The following is a 20079-nucleotide window of genomic DNA, read 5'->3' as shown; positions in this document are numbered from 1 at the left end:
CGGGTCTTTTTGGTTCAGGAGGCCAATTTCAGGCAATATTTAGTACAACAGAAAATATAAATGACATCACAATCAAGGACGATGCCAAACTGCATGTTTCAAGCTTTCTGAACAGTTAACATATTAAATATATAATTGGTGTTTTTGGCTTCAGTGAAAAAATGATATGTCCTAATATTTTACTGGTAAAATGTCATAAATCGTGTCAGTAGAAACTGCCTTACAGGTGCAAGGGAAGTAACTCCGACAGTGTAATGATAAAACAAAAACACGAAATTTATAGAAACTGTTTTATTCTATAGGTTTTTTTTCTGAAAATTGCCTTAAAAAACGTCCATATAAAAATGAATTAGAAAAAGCATTTTTATGAAATAAATTATGTTCGAAAAATATTCCTATGCATTTTTGTTTGTTTTTAGAAGATCAATTTACATACATGTACACATGTATTTTTTTTATCAATACGACAATAAGACAATACTAATTGAAAAGCAAAAAATGAAGATTGTTTTACGGAAAAGAATTGTAAAATGTAAAATGAAGTAAATTTTCTATGAAAAGGTTTTCTCACTAGCATCAGGACTTGTCTCCCGTCAGGTTAACGTTATGGTGACTACCATGACTATACCGCTGAACATCTTCTATTTCTAAAAAAATATTCTGCTATTTGTTTCGTGTTCAGTTCAGCAATTTATATTCAAATTGAAAATAATAGCATCTAATTTGATATCTCATCCATACAAGGGAGACAAATCCTGTTCATGTGGACAATACTCCAGTCTATAAAGGTTTGCATTTGAAACGTGGTGGAATTTCATCCAAGATATTAAACAATAGTGTCAAGTAATATTCAAATCTTTAAGTAACCAACATGTTTCATTCAGATCATTATTATAGATCATTTACTCTTTACATATATCAACATAGTACAACATGTACATTGTAGAGACTGTTCGTTTTAAACGGCTTATAAAGGCTCTTTCTCCGGGAGTGGACCGTTCTCCTTGGTTGGTGGGAGGTCGGCATGGCCAGGAAATGGCTGGTATCCGGGTGGGGATATCATTCCGAAAGGCACACCCGGTCCTTTTCCTGTGGCTTTGATCAGATCGATGTGCTTGCGTGGCCCTTTTGAGAGGATGATGAGGAAAACGAGAGAGACTCCGAGTATAATAACAGAGCCAAGAGACACGATCAGAAGTGGGTAAGGTATCGCCATATACAGGTAGATAAAGTCGGTATCATAGTCGTAAAACTGTGTCACAGTCATAATGGCCATCTTGTACATAGTGATCACCTTACCGAATATCACCGCGAACAGCACACCTGTAACAACAAAATTATAACATCAGAGAGGCAGGTTTTACAGGAACAGCACACCTGTAACAACAAAATTATAACATCAGATAGGCAGGTTTTACAGGAACAGCACACCTCTAACAATAAAATTATAACATCAGTGAGGCAGGTTTTTCAGGAACAGCACACCCGTAACAACACAATAATAACATCAGTGAGGCAGGTTTTTCAGGAACAGCACACCTGTAACAACACAATTATAACATCAGTGAGGCAGGTTTTACAGGAACAGCACACCTATATCAACACAATTATAGCATCAGTGAGGCAGGTTTTACAGGAACAGCACTCCTGTAACAACACAATTATAACATCAGTTAGGCAGGTTTTACAGGAACAGCACACCTATATCAACACAATTATAGCATCAGTGAGGCAGGTTTTACAGGAACAGCACTCCTGTAACAACACAATTATAACATCAGTAAGGCAGGTTTTACAGGAACAGCACACCTGTAACAACACAATTATAACATCAGATAGGCAGGTTTTACAGGAACAGCACACCTCTAACAATAAAATTATAACATCAGTGAGGCAGGTTTTACAGGAACAGCACACCTGTAACACACAATTATAACATCAGTGAGGCAGGTTTTACAGGAACAGCACACCTATATCAACACAATTATAGCATCAGTGAGGCAGGTTTTACAGGAACAACACAATTATAACATCAGTGAGGCAGGTTTTACAGGAACAACACAATTATAACATCAGTGAGGCAGGTTTTACAGGAACAACACAATTATAACATCAGTGAGGCAGGTTTTACAGGAACAACACAATTATAACATCAGTGTGGCAGGTTTTACATGTTACATCAAAAATATACCATCAGTGAGGTGCATTTTACAGGAATATTTTATAACTGGTCAGTATTCCAGTAACTATTTGTTTAATATTGTTTTTGTCGTTGTTATTAACACTACATGTTCATTAAAGACGGAATGATGTCGCCGGAAAAAGGATTTTTTAAACGGATTGGAGAAAGACAATTCTCGTGCATTTGTAGTCTCTCTCCACGTCAATTCAAGAGGACATTCGCCTTTTCGACTAAATTGAATATGCATTTCAAATTCAACTCAAATTTTAATTATAAAACGTTGAATTTACCTGCGATGATGTGGAAGATGAAAGTGGTCAGTCCGGCCCCTCTCTTTGTGAAATGACCACGCACATACCAGAAGCCGGCGATCATCCCCACAATAGCACAAAACATTCCAATAGCACCCTCCACCTGGAATTCCAGCAATCCGAACCGGGCCATTTCTGAAATTGCAGAAACAGGATATTTAAAAATGAGCCTATGATGACATATGGGATTTCAAGAGGACAAGCATATTCAATGTTCAAAACAAAATATCAAATTGAAGATAGCGTCAACATTAAACCAAAAACATATAGTTGTTTTAGTTTCGTACATTAGACTAACAGGTGTCCATAGAAATGTGTGCATAGAACGCTCAACAAAATTAAAGCAAACCTATAGAAACAGGACGATGGGTTGGTGTACTTTGTCAGCATCGAATTCGTAATTTGCGCTTCGAAGAGATTTGAATTATTTCACCTACTGATTGGTGGCAACATAACGTATGAACTGAATCCGTATGGCATCAGTCAATCATATTTCAAAAATGCTTAATGCATACCTCGAATGATTATTCAATACTTTTGTGTATATCATTCTTAACATTATTAATTATGTATTCTTTTGTAAACTGTACTCAAATTGATTAACCTATTCCTATTGTGTTAACTAATTATGTAGTGCACTATAATTTTGCCTTACCATCTATTTGATTTTGCATTTATTATCTTATTTATCATTGGAACTACACTATTCTGTTTGTAAAATCTTCTTAAAGGAGGAAATAAAGAAAATAATGGTCAAACTTCATTTTGTTAAGTTTTCAAGCATCGCTAAGACTTGCGGTTTGTTTCAGAGTGTAATGTTCACGCTATGTCACACGTACAAAGGAAGCTTCTCAGAAAAACTTGAGAAAAGTTTATATACTTAAATACTACAAATGTTTTCTATATAACACTAAATTGTAATCAATTGTATTCTGCCGTGTTAATTGTGTTTACATGTGATATCTTGTTACACACCAACGCGTGTCTGAATGAAATAAAAATCCAAAAAAGCATTCCTCGTCATTAGAAACAAAGACGCACAATATTGGTTAAAATATCCAAAGGACGTTCATGTGTAACTGAACACCGATAAAATCCGTGATTTACGGAAGTAGATTGCTTTCCGATATCGGTTTCTAGGCCATAGAGGAAATACATGTATGTTTGCAGTTAATATTTAGTGTCTAACCTGTGCGACGTTAAAAATGAACAGCTAGTAAACGACTACATGTTTGAGCCAAGTAAATAAACCAAGCAGTCAAGATTGTTGATTTACTGTTTGGCCAAAACCAGAATATTTATTTTGAAACAATAAAATAATATAGTGGTATCAACTGTGAAAGCCAAGACTCTAATGAAATAATCAATATTCCTAAAACTAGCAAGTACAAAAAGTCCCCAAGATTTAGTAAACAGGGACGTCATCCGTTGGAAAGGACGTTAACCAATCGCTCGCTAGATAGGTGCGAGCGCGATACCCACCTTGAGTATACCCCATGTGATAACTGACATGACTTGTCATTTTTTAAGCAGTGCAGTTGTAGCAATAAGCAAATAGTCTGTTCATCCGTTTTTTGAAAAGAACGTTGAAATGCTTTGGGATATAAGAAAACCTTAAGGGGAAATACACACTAATTTAACCCGGTGAGCATTTTCCCCCGTCTCCCTATGGAAGACGTTGAATTCGGACAATCTACGCCCCTCAAAAATAAATAAGAGTATATAGTCTGGGTTTTTTTAAATTGCAGTTTCTTTAAACAGTTTAAATTTTCTTAATATTTATATATGCAGTCTAGAATATGTAAATGCACCACATTAAATCTAACATAACGCACCTTGAATTAACGTGCATGGCAGCTGTGCCACTGATGTACGTATCTAATTCAGAATAACGTACATTTATCAAACATTTGTCACCGCCTGAAATAAAAGCGTCACAACAGCCCCAGAAAGATAAGAGTAATTTTAGTGTGTAACATTAATTAATCACATACGTTCTGTTAATTTTAAAACAGGGTATTTTCTACATGGGGACAAGCACTGTTTATAATAGTATTGCAGCAAGGTCTGGTCACCGCACCAAACTACTTTTATACACCAGCTAGAATCAGTACAAAGATTTTATTTTCTTATTTATATATATTTCTGATATATGTAAACATTTTAATCTGCCTCCTTGGAAAGCAGAGGACAATATCTGGATATTTGCTTCCTTTTTAAATGTATTCATGGGCTGTTCGACTGTTCGTTTTTAGTAAAATAAATATCGTTATTTTAGTTCCGAGAAATTTCTAAGTTCTACTAGGATTTTACAATTTAGTTGTCAACCTAGTAGGATTAATGTCCGAAAATTTAGCACTATTCATCGTGCAGTAAGAACTTTAACAGAAATGCCCGTGAGCTTGACTGTATATCTGATTGTACCTTGCCTTCTTTTAAGTCTTGCCTAAAGACAGTATATTTTAGATGATTATTATGCTTCTGTATGCATGCTACACTTTTCTTAATAGTGTTTTTATGTATTTATCTGTGATATTTTATTATACTTTTGTTATCTTTGTTATCAATTCTGTAATTGAACCCTTGGGTCTGTGTGAATTGAAATCAATAAAATAAAATAAAAATAAAATACTGGGTTGATATTAACAAAACGACAAGGCACTGTTTACGTTGATGTTTACAAGGGGACAAGGCACTGTTTACACGGGGATGATATTAACACGGGGAAAGGCACTGTTGACACTGGGACAAGGCACTGTTTACACGGTGACAAGGCACTGTTTACACGGGGATGATTTTTACACGGGGATAAGACACTATTTACACGGGGATGATGTTTACACGGCGACAAGGCATTGTTAACACGGGGATGATGTTTACACGGTGACAAGGCACTGTTCACACGGGGATGTTTAAACGAGGACAATGCACTGTTTACACGGGGACAAGGCACTATTTACACGGGGACAAGGCACTGTTATAGGGGGATGATGTTTACACGATGACAAGGCACTGTTTACACGGGGATGATGTTTACACGGTGACAAGGCACTGTTCACACGGGGATGTTTAAACGAGGACAATGCACTGTTTACATGGGGACAAGGCACTATTTACACGGGGACAAGGCACTGTTATAGGGGGATGATGTTTACACGATGACAAGGCACTGTTTACACGGGGATGATGTTTACACGGTGACAAGGCACTGTTCACACGGGGATGTTTAAACGAGGACAATGCACTGTTTACATGGGGACAAGGCACTGTTTACACGGGGACAAGGCATTGTTATAGGGGGATGATGTTTACACGATTACAAGGCACTGTTTACACGGGGATGATGCTAACTCGGTGACAAGGTACTGTTTACATGGGGATGATGTTTACACGAGGACAAGGCACTGTTTACACGGGGATGATGTTTACACGGAGACAAGGCACTGTTTACACGGGGATGATCTGTTTACACGGGGACAAGGCACTGTTTACAGAGGTTGGTATTTGCGCGGGGACAAGGCATTGTTTACACGGGGATGATGTTTACACGGAGACAAGGCACTGTTTACACGGGGATGAAGGTAACACGGTGACAAGGCACTGTTTACAAGGGGACAAGGCACTGTTTACACGGGGACAAGGCATTGTTATAGGGGGATGATGGTTACACGATGACAAGGCACTGTTTACACGCGGATGATGTTTACACGGTGACAAGGCACTGTTTACAAGGGGACAAGGCACTGTTTGCACGGGGATGATGTTAACTCTGTGACAAGGCACTGTTAACACGAGGATGATGTTTACACGGGGACAAGGCACTGTTTACAGAGGTTGGTATTTGCGCGGGGACAAGGCATTGTTTACACGGGGATGATGTTTACACAGGGCCAAATCACTGTTTACAGGGGATGATGTTCGCACGGGGACAAGGCACTGTTTGCACGGGGGATGATGTTTACACGATGACCAGGCACTGTTTACACGGGGATGATGTTAAAACGGGGACACGGCACTGTTTACACGGGGATGATGTTTACATGGTGACAAGGCACTGTTAACACGGTGACAAGGCACTGTTTAGACGGGGATGAGGTTTACACGATGACAAGGCACTGTTTACACGGGGATGATGTTAACTCGGTGACAAGGTACTGTTTACACGGGGACAAGGCACTGTTTACACGGGGACAAGGCACTGTTTACATGGGGATGATGTTTACACGGTGACAAGGCACTGTTTACACGGGGATGATGTTTACATGGTGACAAGGCACTGTTTACACGGTGACAAGGCACTGTTTACACGGGGACAAGGCACTGTTTACAATAGGGCAAGGCACTGTTTACAGGGGGATGATGTTTACACGGGGACAAGGCACTGTTTTCACGGGGATAATGTTTACACGGTGACAAGGCACTGTTTACAAGGGGATGATGTTTACACGGTGACAAGGCACTGTTTACACGGGGATGATGTTAACTCGGGGACAAGGCACTGTTTACATGGGGATGATGTTTACACGGTGACAAGGCACTGTTTACACGGGGATGATGTTTACATGGTGACAAGGCACTGTTTACACGGTGACAAGGCACTGTTTACACGGGGACAAGGCATTGTTATAGGGGGATGATGTTTACACGATGACAAGGCACTGTTTACACGGGGATGATGTTAACTCGGTGACAAGGTACTGTTTACACGGGGACAAGGCACTGTTTACACGGGGACAAGGCACTGTTTACATGGGGATGATGTTTACACGGTGACAAGGCACTGTTTACACGGGGATGATGTTTACATGGTGACAAGGCACTGTTTACACGGGGACAAGGCACTGTTTACAATAGGGCAAGGCACTGTTTACAGGGGGATGATGTTTACACGGGGACAAGGCACTGTTTTCACGGGGATAATGTTTACACGGTGACAAGGCACTGTTTACAAGGGGATGATGTTTACACGGTGACAAGGCACTGTTTACACGGGGATGATGTTAACTCGGGGACAAGGCACTGTTCACACGGGGATGATGTTTAAACGAGGACAATGCACTGTTAACAAGGGGACAAGGCACTGTTTACACGGGGGCAAGGCATTGTTTACACGGGGATAATGTTTACACGGGGACAAGGCACTGTTTACAGAGGATGGTATTTGCACGGGGACAAGGCATTGTTTACACGGGGATGATGTTTACACAGGGACAAGGCACTGTTTACAGGGGATGATGTTTGCACGGGGACAAGGCACTGTTTACACGGGGACGATGTTAAAACGGGGACAAGACACGGGGACAAAACACTGTTTACAGGGGATGGAATTTGCACGGGGACAAGGCATTGTTTGCACGGGGATCATGTTTACACGGGGAAAAGTCACGGTTTTCACGGGGATGATTTTTACATGGGGACAAGGCCCTGTTTACCCGGGGATGATGTTTACATAGGGACAAAGCACTGTTTACACGGGGACGATGTTAAAACGGGGACAAGGCACTCTTTACACGGGGATGATGGGAAAACGGGGACAAGGCACTGTGTACACGGAGACAAGGCATTGCTTACACGGGTACAAGGCACTGTTTACATGGGGACAAGACACTGTTTACACGGGGATCATGTTTACACGGGGAAAAGTCACGGTTTTCACGGGGATGATTTTTACATGGGGACAAGGAACTGTTTACACGGGGATTTTGTTAACTAGGGGACAAGGCACTGTTTGCAGGGGGATGATATTAACACGGGGACAATGCGCTGTTTACACGGGGATGACACTCAGGCAGGAAAGGCACTGTATACACGGGGACAAGACACTGTTATCACGGGGACAATGCACTGCTTACACGGGGATGATGTTTACTCGGGTACAAGTCACTGTTTTCAAGGGGATGATGTTTGCACGGGGACAAGGCATTGTTTACACGGGGACAATGCACTTAACACGAGGATGATGTTTACACAGGGACATTACACGATGACAAGGCACTGTTTACACAGGGACAAGACACATTTTACCCGGGGATGATGTTTACATAGGGACAAAGCACTGTTTTCACGGAGACAAGGCACTATTTACACGGGGATGGTGTTTACACGGGGACAATGCTCTGTTTACACGGGGACGATGTTAAAACGGGGACAAGACACGGGGACAAAACACTGTTTACAGGGGATGGAATTTGCACGGGGACAAGGCATTGTTTGCACGGGGATCATGTTTACACAGGGACAAAACACTGTTTACAGGGGATGATGTTTGCACAGGGAAAAAGCACTGTTTAAAGGGGATGATGTTTACATGGGGACAAGACTGTTTACACGGAGACACGGCACTGTTATTACGGGGGAAAGGCACTGTTATTACGGGGGAAAGGCACTGTATACACGGGGACAAGACACATTTTACCCGGGGATGATGTTTACATGGAGACAAGGCAATGTTTACACGGGGATTATGTTAACACGGGGACAAAACACTGGTTACACGGAGACAAGGGACTGTGTACACGGAGACAAGGCATTGCTTACACGGGTACAAGGCACTGTTTACAAGGGGACAAGGCGCTGTTTACACGGGGATGACACTCAGGCAGGAAAGGCACTGTATACACGGGGACAAGACACAGTTTACACGAGGATGGTGTTTGCACGGGGACAAGGCATTGTTTACACGGGGACAAAGCACTGTTTTCACGGAGACAAGGCACTTTACACGGGGACAAGGCAATGTTTACATGGGGATGATGTTTACACGATGACAAGGCACTGTTTAGACGGGGATGAGGTTTACACGATGACAAGGCACTGTTTAGACGGGGATGAGGTTTACACGATGACAAGGCACTGTTTAGACGGGGATGAGGTTTACACGATGACAAGGCACTGTTTAAACGGGGATGATGTTTACCCGGGGACAAGGCACTGTCTACACGGGGATGATGTTTCCACGGGGACAAGTCACTGTTTTCACGGGGATGATTTTTACACGGGGACAATGCTCTGTTTACACGGGGATGTGACAAGGCACTGTTTAGACGGGGATGAGGTTTGCACGATGACAAGGCATTGTTTACACGGGGATGACGTTTACACGGGGACAAGGGACATTTTACACGGGGATGATGCACTGTTTACACGGACAAGGCACTGTGTACATGGAGACAAGGCACTGTTAATACGGGGGAAAGGCACTGTATACACGGGGACAAGACACATTTTACCCGGGGATGATGTTTGCACAGGGAAAAAGCACTGTTTAAAGGGGATGATGTTTACATGGGGACCAGGCTCTGTTTACACGGGGACGATGTTAAAACGGGGACAAGGCACTGTGTACACGGAGACAAGGCATTGCTTACACGGGGACAAGGCCCTGTTATCACGGGGACAATGCACTGTGTACACGGGGATGATGTTTGCACAGGGAAAAAGCACTGTTTAAAGGGGATGATGTTTACATGGACAATGCACTGTTTATACGGGGATGATGTTTACTCGGGTACAAGTCACTGTTTTCAAGGGGATGATGTTTACATGGTGACAAGGCACTGTTTAAACGGGGATGATGTTTACTCGGGTACAAGTCACTGTTTTCACGGGGATGATTTTTACATGGGGACAAGGAACTGTTTACACGGGGATCATGTTTACACGGGGAAAAGTCACGGTTTTCACGGGGATGATTTTTACACGGGGACAAGGGACATTTTACACGGGGATGATGCACTGTTTACACGGAGCCAATGCACTGTTTCCACGGAGACAAGGCACTGTTAACACGGTGACAAGCCACTGTTTTTAACACGGGGACAAGGCGCTGTTTACACGGGGATGTTGTTAACATAGGGACAAGGCACTGTTTAAACGGGGATGATGTTTACATGGAGACAAGGCACTGTTAATACGGGGGAAAGGCACTGTATACACGGGGACAAGACACATTTTACACGGGGATGATGTTTACACGGGGACAATGCACTGTTTACACGGGGAGGATATTAACACGGGGACAATGCACTGTTTACACGGGGATGATGTTAAAACGGGGACAAGGCACTGTTTACACGGGGATGATGTTAACACGGGGACAAGGCACTGTTTATACGGTGATGATGTTAACACGGGGACAAGGCACTGTTTATACGGTGATGATGTTAACACGGGGACAAGGCACTGTTTATACGGGGATGATGTTAACACGGGGACAAGGCACTGTTTATACGGTGATGATGTTAACACGGGGACAAGGCACTGTTTATACGGTGATGATGTTTACACGGGGACAAGGCACTGTTTACACGGGGACGATGTTTACACGGTGACAAGCCACTGTTTACAAGGGGACAAGGCACTATTTACACGGGGATGAGGTTTACACGGTGACAAGGCACTGTTTACACGGGGATGATGTTAACACGGGGACAAGGCACTGTTTACACGGGGATGATGGTTAAAATGATTGATTGAACAAATTAACAAATAATCGTGTTTCCATTCAGTAAGGGCAATACATGTTTAATTGTAGACGAACAGTCATCATATCTAAAAAGTTTATATGCGAGTACTGTTAAGTCATCTGGACCTATAACATGCTATATATATATTTTATTCAAAATAAATGTAAGAAAATCATCGATCTTACTCCTGAGCTCGTAGTTACCACAACTATGTCTTAGAGAGTAGTACAAACTATATATTAAAAAAAAAGAATAGAAAAAGGACAGCTTACCGCCTATATTCATGTAGACGGACTCGAGTCCGACCCCGCGCATCACCTCCGGGAGATGGTCCGCGGCATGGCTAGCATGACAGTAGGTACTGTAGTGACACTTCTCGATTGTATTCCAGTCGTCTCCGACATACTCGACACATGTCATAAAGTACCACAACCCTGCGGAAATATAAACAAACTTATCCTCGAGGGGAGGAACCTCCGAGTCTCTCTGATGTTGGCGACGTCTCTCGGGATCGCTCTCTCTCTTGGTCATGGCGATAGGTCCTTTTCCCGATAGGTGATTCTCCCAGCCATCTCCCGGCCCCGTGGAGACGTAACGAATTCGGAACCACCCTGGGCTTGTGAATGCGCCGATGAGGAGTATCACCCCAATCACCGACAACCCTAGAAGCACCTTGTGACGCCGTAGTATCGCCATGTCACAGCTGTCCACTATAAACTGTCTATGTATTGACCGTTCTGAAAATCTAGCTACTTCCTTATTTATGTAAATATGGAAGCCTGATATAATAGAGCCCGGATGAAAATACAAGCCGTATATCACCTGTGTGGTTAGGTGTGTTACACACCTGTACAGTCTCGTGACGTAAACTCTATTTTTAACTGTCGTTGTGAGTTTGTTCACCATCGGGAGATAACTCTACAGTGCTTATATGTTATTTCAAAGCGCATCCACACACCCGGGCTAAAATTGCTGCGTTCGCAACACGATTTCTCATCCAAGTTCAAAATCGCTAATGATTTGGACAAAGGTGACACGTGTTCCCACCTGGCTTGAAAAAGATATTCGAATTTTTCTTGTTTATCGTGTTGCGAACGCATCGAATTTAGCACGGTTCCATCAACACTAATTAATTTGTGAATAAGAGCAACACACTGAATGTGCCATTGATGATGAGGCAGGAGACAATAAAGCCCAATGCTGAAAGAAACTGAATAGGAACACAACGGCATGTTTTGCTTTAAATAAGACCAACTGCCAGGATAAATCAATGGTGAAAGTTAAATTGGTCAAGGGTTTACTTTTAAAAGCTAAGCTTAATGCAAAGCTTTTGAATTTGGAATTCGTCTTAATTTCTAAAATGCCATTTTATCTTAAAAATCTTAAATGAAGTGTCAAATTTTAGTTTGACACATATTTTCAATATTTCAAATTCAAACTTTATTTAGAATTTTAAATCAGTAAAATGGTTACTTCGTTGTCAAACTTTTAAATGCATGTATATCAAACTAAATTTTCAAAAATCTTAAGTCATCCTAAGAAGAACCGCTAGTACCTAATCAGCATCTGTAGCAACCTTCAGCCATAATACCCATCATGAACTATAGGTTAAGTATGCCCTGCAGTCGTAGTTTTGGAGAAACAGAGCCCAATACGAAAATAACATTGACGAAGAAACTGCTGGCTCTACAAACTAGGATCCACACAGCAGCTTACATAGATAGCCTAGGACTTAAACGTTTTTGCGACACAACAAAATATCAAACCTTAGCACTGATTACGAAACTGACAAAGTGACTGCACTCTACAAACAAGAATAAGAAGGGTAGTTGTCAAAACTACTGAAACATAAACACACAGACAGACGGACGTATAAAGAGGGCAGTTGTCAAAATTGGTGAAGACATACGGACGTATAAAGAGGGCGGTTGTCAAAATTGGCGAAGCATAAATACAAAGACAGACAAGCTAAAAAAGAAATTGGTTGGACATAAATACACAGACAGAGGGGCGTTCAAAGAGGCGATTGTCAAAATTTGTGAAACATAAATACAAAGACATACGGACGTTTAAAGAGGGCGGTTGTCAAAATTGGTGAAGCATAAATACTCAACCAGACGGACGTATTTAGAGGGCGGTTGTCAAAATTGGTGAAGCATAAATACAAAGACAGACAAGGTAACAAGAGGTTGGCTACACATTAATACACAGACAGAGGGGAGTACAAAGAGGGTGGTTGTCACAATTGGTGAAGCATAAATACACTGATAGACGGACGTATAAAGATAGCGATTGTCAAATTTTGTGTAGCATAAATACAAAGACATACGGACGTTTATTGAGGGAGGTTGTCAAAACTGGTGCAGCATAAATACTCAGACAGACGGACGTATTTAGAGGGAGGTTGTCAAAATTGGTGAAGCATTGATACACAGACAGATGGCCGTCTAAAGAGGGCGGTTGTCAAAACTGTTAAAGCATAAATACTCAGCCATACGGACCTGCGTCATGTATAAAGAGGGTAGTTGGCACAACTACTGAGGCAACAATACACAGACAAACGGACGAATAAGGAGGGCTGTTGTAAAAATTGGCAAAGCATAAATACAGAGACAGACTGGCGTATAGAGAGTGCGCTTGGCACAACTGCTGAAATATGAATACGCAGACATACAGACGTATATGGAGGGTGGTTGTCAAATCTGCTGAAGCATGAATTCACCGACAGACAGACGTATAAAGAGGACGGTTGTCAAATCTACTGAAGCATAATTTCACCGACAGACAGACGTATAAAGAGGACGGTTGTCAAATACACTGAAGCATGAATTCACCGACAGACAGACGTATAAAGAGGACGGTTGTCAAATCTGCTGAAGCATGAATTCACCGAGGGACAGACGTATAAAGACGACGGTACTCAAATCTGCTGAAGCATGAATACACAGACAGACAGACAGACGTATAAAAAATGCCGTGTTTTCAAGCTTCCTTTATCATGAGTACAAAGACAGACAAACGTTTATAATATATTAAGAACCCCACCCACATACAGTTTGTGTGAACTGGAGAAAAGGGCCGACCTGCTGCTTCATCAAGCCACACAAAATTACTTAGTGAACCAGCGCCAGAAAATCATCTTCGTGGTGTTGACAGTACCCTTGGAGGAGGCTTGCGACGAAGCACACGAAAGGAAAGCTGCCATTTATCAAGAGCTTCTGGAGCAGTGTAGGCAGAGGAGATGGAATGCCTGGCTGTTCCCTTAGGAGGTTGGTACCAGAGGGTACCACCACACTGACAGTCAGTTTGGAAGTTGCTCCAGAGAGTGGGGATAACGGGAGGAAGATTCAAATCTGCAATCAAGACCATAGCTGAGACTGAAGAGAGGGCATCATGTTGGCTAAGGTACAGATGGGATAGACCAGTAATTGACTGATAATCACTGCTGACCCGCCAGTCTGAGGACGTCGTGGAACTCCTAAGAGGTCGAAACGAAACGCCTGATGACGGTTGGAATCCCCCTGACGACACTGTCAGTTGCCAGATCTTATTGTCGACAAGGCCCTAGCTGTTGGGCTGCCAAACAGCAGAGAGATAGTTCAAATAAAGAGGGCGGTCGTTAAAACTGGTGAAGCATAAATACACCGACAGATTCACATATAAAGAGGGCGGTCGTTAAAACTGGTGAAGCATAAATACACCGACAGATTCACGTAAAGGGCGGTCGTTAAAACTGGTGAAGCATAAATACACCGACAGATTAACGTATAAAGAGGGCGGTCGTTAACACTGCTGAAGCATTAACACACAAACGGACAGACATATAAAGAGGAAATTTGTCAAAACTGCTGTACAACCGGCCTCTTTCTATGTCCGTATATCTGTGTATTCATGCTTCAGCAGTTTAGAGTTGTTAAAATTGCTGAAGCGTCGGCCGAAACACATATTTTAGTCAGTGACAGACAGGCGTAAAACCACTCAACCAACCAACCAAACTCCTGAAGCATGAATACAGACAGACGGACGTCGAAAGAGGGCGGTTGTCAAGACTGGTGAAGAATAAATATACAAACAGATGGATATAGGAGGAGGGCTGTTGTGAAATCTGAGATTAGATACATGTAGATACAAGTATAAAATCTAGACTTTCCTTAATTTTCACACGTTACCTAAAACGTTTTCATCCTATTTGATATATACGTTAGTTATCAATGTTTTGTTTCTCCGATCTTATAAGTTTTGGATAACAGGAAAATGATGAACTGTTCGGAGAATCAGAAACCTATCCGCAAATACCAAATATCCAAATAATCAATCCTTTTATCTATTAGACAGTTCACCATTAAGATAGCCTACATTCTGTGACCATGTCATTAGTGCGAACATTCACATTAAAGCTGACAGCTATGGATCCTTTTCCCAACTAGATTTTCTTTTATTTAAATTATTACACAAATACTTAACTTTATCGAGGTTCCATAAAGCGTCCTAGCTATGAAATCAAAGCCAGTCATTAAACAAACAGGGCACATGTGACTGGTAAAACCACTTTGCTGTATTCGTAATTTGTAATATCACAAGGTGAGGATTGCACAACTGCTTTGTTATCAGGTTAGGATAGGATAGAGATAGCGATGTTAGTATTAATACAGCTGTCTCTCATATGTAGCCGAGTTGTTCACTTGTAAACGAATTGTCGACACCATGAAGCGGTCACAGAAGTTAGGCTTGATTATGACAGCAGTGTCATTGCTGCTAGTGTGTATTACCTTCTGCACTCCTGGCATGTACATCGTCCGTATTGCTAAGGACAAGAAGGTGCAGACAGAACAAGAGGTTGTCGTAACGGTCGGGAACACAACCGTCCGTCGTTATGAGCCAGTCACCATCTCCATACCAACGTCTGTGACGTTGTCGTGTGGTCTCTGGTACTTCAGCGCCTGTGTTCCTAACTACTGTGACGTCCACTCTTACCAACATGCCAAACACGCTGCCAGACACTTTGACGAAGCGCTACAAGGCATGGATATGGACAAGATATATGACCATCTCGGAGGTATACTAAAGTACCACATTTATTGTCAGCCATAAACAGACAGAGTAATACCAAATACGAAGCCATATGACATTCAGACACAACATGGATACCCAGTTTGATACATATCAAAATAGTAAACACAATATTTCAAATGTTGAACCAAACGTTTTAGACATGAGCCTTGTCACCACACTACTTCCAGGAAGGACTGGTGTTATATTAAATCCTGTGCATGGTCGGGAACGGCTAAGGTTACTATATCCCACTGATTGTCAAAAGAGGCGACTAATATGGACCCCTTCATATTGGATGGGTGGGGTCCTTCTGTGTCTTCTGTGTAGGGGACATTGATACTTGGAACATTTTCCTTTCCTGATCTCACATTCCAACTCTTTCTTTGACTTTAGCTGGCTTATGGGGATGTAAAACCACAAACAAACAAATAAGAAATAATACAACATTAAAAGTCTAGTAAGTAATATTTGAGCTAATTTAATTTATGTTTTGTGGTTATGATAAACTTAATTGAAATAAGAAAATTACGTTCGATGGTTATCTGGTTACCTCAGCTACAATTGTATTGCTATCAAACATGTACATATTCTAGATGTGTCACTTTGTTATGTCCACAGAAATCGCCAAGTTCGCTTTTACAGAGTTCCAGGTGGAGATAACTGTCTCAATGGTCTGTCTGGTCATCTCACTCGTAACGACGATGTGTTACTTCCGGGGACGTATGTCCCGGAGATGTTTGGGACTCACTGCCTTTATCACCACGCTCCTACCAGGTAGGTTACTATGACGTACTTCCGGGTAACGGAAGTCACAGAGAGGCATCAACCCACTACTACCAGGAGGGTTACTATGACTTACTTCCGGGTAACGTAAGTCACAGAGAGGCATCACCACACTACTACCAGGTAGGTTACTATGACATACTTCCGGGTAACGTAAGTCACAGAGAGGCATTGGACTCACTTCATTTACCAGCAAACTACAAGCAGGTGTGATTGTTGTCAGTTTTAGCGGACTAGGTCAGTAGTGTATTTTTCTAGGAACGAACATCTCAGAGAGGCATTCATCATTAGCACATAGGTAGGTGAATGTGATGTACCCCTGGGGAAGTAGGTCCGAAATAAATGTGGGACCATTGCCTTCATATATACTTCCGGCAAGAAGTTCAGTGAGACATACTGCCAAGGAAGAACTCACAAATACACACTACTCGAGTTAGGTTGATGTAAAGTACTTCCGAGAGACAGTTACGCAGAAGCGTGAGATTCGTTGCCGTCGTAAGTACGTTACTAGCGGGGACGTCAGACCCTTAATACTTTTCATCAACGTGCTTCTTTTTCCCCTATCGCTGTTCCTTACTGATTACTGATAAGCGTAAATTATGATATTATCGCTGGCAATTGAATACAGATTGTGTGACTGACCTTACAAAGTTTCGTGACAACATTTCTGCAATTGTGTAATTGACCTAACAAAGTTACTGCCATTTGTTGTTTAACTTCCTTCAGAATGCTACTGACAGTAATCGGTTAACTTACTTGCAATAGTGACTGCCGCTGTTTATGTAACTAGCCTAACACAGTTACTGCCGCTAGTTGTGTAACTTACTTATTACTCTCATTGCTCAAAATAGAGACTAATCGCCTTTGTTAAGGGATAAACATTGTTTCCTGAATATTCTAAACACCTACTACATAAATACATAAAATCACTTTAAAAACATGAAACACCTCAATGGATATTTGAACCGGAAGTTGCTATGACGAATGATAGTTTTCTACGGTAATGACACTCTCACTATTGTCTCCCCTGGTTGTCTACGGTATTGTCAGCATCACGTTCCTCCTCCCCTCCCCCTTTCCATTTTTTAATCTACGGTAAGGACATTTTAATGATACTGTTATGTTTGTCTCTTCAGGTATTCTTCTCGCTGTGGCAACTGCAAAGTGCGTGGCACTGATCCTCATGTCACGTGTCCTCCTCGGCAGCGCCTTTGACTTCGACATGAGTAAAGTCGCCTTCCGTTTCCCTTACAGTCTTCTCCTTTCTGCAATAGCTGCCTTCTTTCTTTTTGGATCCTCTTTGTCTCTATTATTGACCATCACCGACAAGAAGACGCTTCTGTCTGACAAGGCGTCGTATAGTGTGATGTGCAACGAAAAGTCCCGAGATATTCCGAGCAATATGGTTTCTCCTGCTGACAGTTCTCTTCCTATCAGCGTTGGCATTTCACATTTCAACTGAGACGAAATAACTGATGATAAAGAATCGCTAAAGCATCATATATAATAAAAAAAACGCTCATGAATTTCTGTTTAGACTTCCACATACTTGATTATCGTTTCTACGACTTGACTTTCTGTATGTCGTTCAGTCTTGTCAGGTTCATTGTGGAATAACAACGATTTGCTACACGACCTTGATCAGCTGCTATTCCGTCTTTGCGTATTGCAGAGTTGTCTTCTCTGGTGAGCAGGTATTGATTGTTACGTCATTGGTTTGTGTGAGAAAATTACGTCGTTTTCTCAAAAATTGATGACGTTACTCTCACAAACCAATGACGTAACAATCAATACCTGATCTCAAGAGAAGATAACTCTGCAATACGCAAAGACGGAATAGCACCCTACGCTGAATAACAAGTGGGTAAAACATTACATCACCTGTCTCATTATAGCACCCTATAAAATCGTAGTGTTCTACTGGTGTCGTTATCTGTGTTCATGCTATATTTTGAGTAACGGTTGTCTGATAATTTGACGATTTTTGTTTACCGTTTTAGATATAAGAATGGGAATCTTTTTTACTTTTTTAGATATAAGAATGGGATGAGTGTTAAATAGTCAAAAACAACTTACACAATGCATCTTTAATTGTAGGCAATGATTATATTGACTTCCTCATGGTTTTAATGCAAACGTATGGTGAAGGCGACATCGGCGGCGATGGTATTATTTAACATCATTTCATCATTCAATATTTTTTTTTAAATATTTCATTTCCACCGTTCTCAACTTGTAGTTTTATTTTTGTTTTAAATTTTTACACGAGTCTAACGACCTGTGTAGTTTTAGTGTGACACTACACACAGGTAACCAAACTTCAGTTGTTTTTGTTTAAAAAGTATTTGTGGCTACTGTAATACGTCCTGGATTATATTGTAGTTTGAATTCTTTTAACTTGATATCATAAATTTTATCAGAAAGGTCCCTTGATTGGTCTGCATTTTATTTCATGCTACGCCTACACCAGTTTTCTTCTGTAATGTTAAAAAAGACTAGAGGAAGGCTATAATGTCCGGAGTTTTATCGTTTCTGTTGTCATATACAAGTCCATCTTCCAGGTGTCATCGTACATCTACACGTGATAATATGTAATATCCGAGGTGTAAACATCACGTGGTGTGCCAGATAAACAACGCCAGGTCAACGGGTCATGTGTATTTCTAAAATGTCATATGACTACTATAGTTATCACAGGGACATGTAAAATTACTCTGAACACCTTAGTTAAGGTCCAATGTAGATGTAACAAGTTCTCATGTCCCTGGGCTAGTTAAGAACATATACATTGTTTTGTTACGTTTCGTGTGGTTTGTTGGAATAGGCGATCTCTTAACAGCCTCGTGCTATAATATTACAGCAAATATCTTTGGTTGAGCCTAAAGTCGAACAATGATTATTTCAACAAATGAGTATATTTGATGTCCTGCTCAACAGCTGTGTATTTCAATAAGCTCGATTCCGGTTAAAAAATAACTATAAAAAGAAACGTGACACTTTTAATGTATATTAGTATCCTAACGTCGGTCCGTACCTGGTGCGTACCTGTAAGACGACGGAGATATCAATGTATGTGGTATACAGCATGAATCAGCGATCGGGATACGTACTAGGTTATATAATGTGTGTGGTGTATGTGTCGGGTGTGAATGTTTGTGTTATTCCAGCAGTAATACTGACGAAGCACTAATAATGAAATAATATAAAGCAGTAATACCAGTGAAGTAAAAATAATTAAGTAATACTGATAAAGTGATGCTAATGAAGTTTTACTTATTCAGTGATA

General features: G+C 41.2%; 2 protein-coding genes across 2 annotated transcripts; one reads left to right on the top strand and one right to left on the bottom strand.

Moving 5' to 3' along the window:
• Nucleotides 1-386: 386 nt before the first annotated feature.
• LOC110443288 lies at nucleotides 387-11796 on the bottom strand. The gene is made up of 3 exons (XM_021487425.1): nucleotides 11231-11796; nucleotides 2473-2628; nucleotides 387-1323 (listed from the first exon to the last, which is right to left on the bottom strand). Exons 1-3 carry the CDS (start codon nucleotides 11652-11654, stop codon nucleotides 968-970), a joined length of 936 nt encoding a protein of 311 aa, XP_021343100.1. The 5' UTR covers nucleotides 11655-11796; the 3' UTR covers nucleotides 387-967.
• Nucleotides 11797-15571: 3775 nt separating this feature from the next.
• On the top strand, nucleotides 15572-18323 carry LOC110443287. The gene is made up of 3 exons (XM_021487424.1): nucleotides 15572-16014; nucleotides 16629-16784; nucleotides 17930-18323. Exons 1-3 carry the CDS (start codon nucleotides 15663-15665, stop codon nucleotides 18253-18255), a joined length of 834 nt encoding a protein of 277 aa, XP_021343099.1. The 5' UTR covers nucleotides 15572-15662; the 3' UTR covers nucleotides 18256-18323.
• Nucleotides 18324-20079: the final 1756 nt, after the last annotated feature.

Source organism: Mizuhopecten yessoensis, unplaced genomic scaffold (assembly GCF_002113885.1).
Source record: "Mizuhopecten yessoensis strain PY_sf001 unplaced genomic scaffold, ASM211388v2 scaffold716337, whole genome shotgun sequence".
Lineage (NCBI taxonomy): Eukaryota > Metazoa > Mollusca > Bivalvia > Pectinida > Pectinidae > Mizuhopecten > Mizuhopecten yessoensis.
This window is presented reverse-complemented; position numbering and strand designations above follow the sequence as displayed.

Excerpts from the sequence above, each read along its gene's own strand:
- LOC110443288 (XM_021487425.1), bottom strand. The coding sequence starts at position 11,654 with ATGGCGATACTACGGCGTCACAAGGTGCTTCTAGGGTTGTCGGTGATT. Across the intron at positions 2,629-11,230 it reads CGTCTACATGAATATAGGCG|AAATGGCCCGGTTCGGATTG; the intron begins GTAAGCTGTCCT and ends CTGCAATTTCAG. Across the intron at positions 1,324-2,472 it reads CATCTTCCACATCATCGCAG|GTGTGCTGTTCGCGGTGATA; the intron begins GTAAATTCAACG and ends TTGTTGTTACAG.
- LOC110443287 (XM_021487424.1), top strand. The coding sequence starts at position 15,663 with ATGAAGCGGTCACAGAAGTTAGGCTTGATTATGACAGCAGTGTCATTG. Across the intron at positions 16,015-16,628 it reads GATATATGACCATCTCGGAG|AAATCGCCAAGTTCGCTTTT; the intron begins GTATACTAAAGT and ends TTATGTCCACAG. Across the intron at positions 16,785-17,929 it reads TATCACCACGCTCCTACCAG|GTATTCTTCTCGCTGTGGCA; the intron begins GTAGGTTACTAT and ends TTGTCTCTTCAG.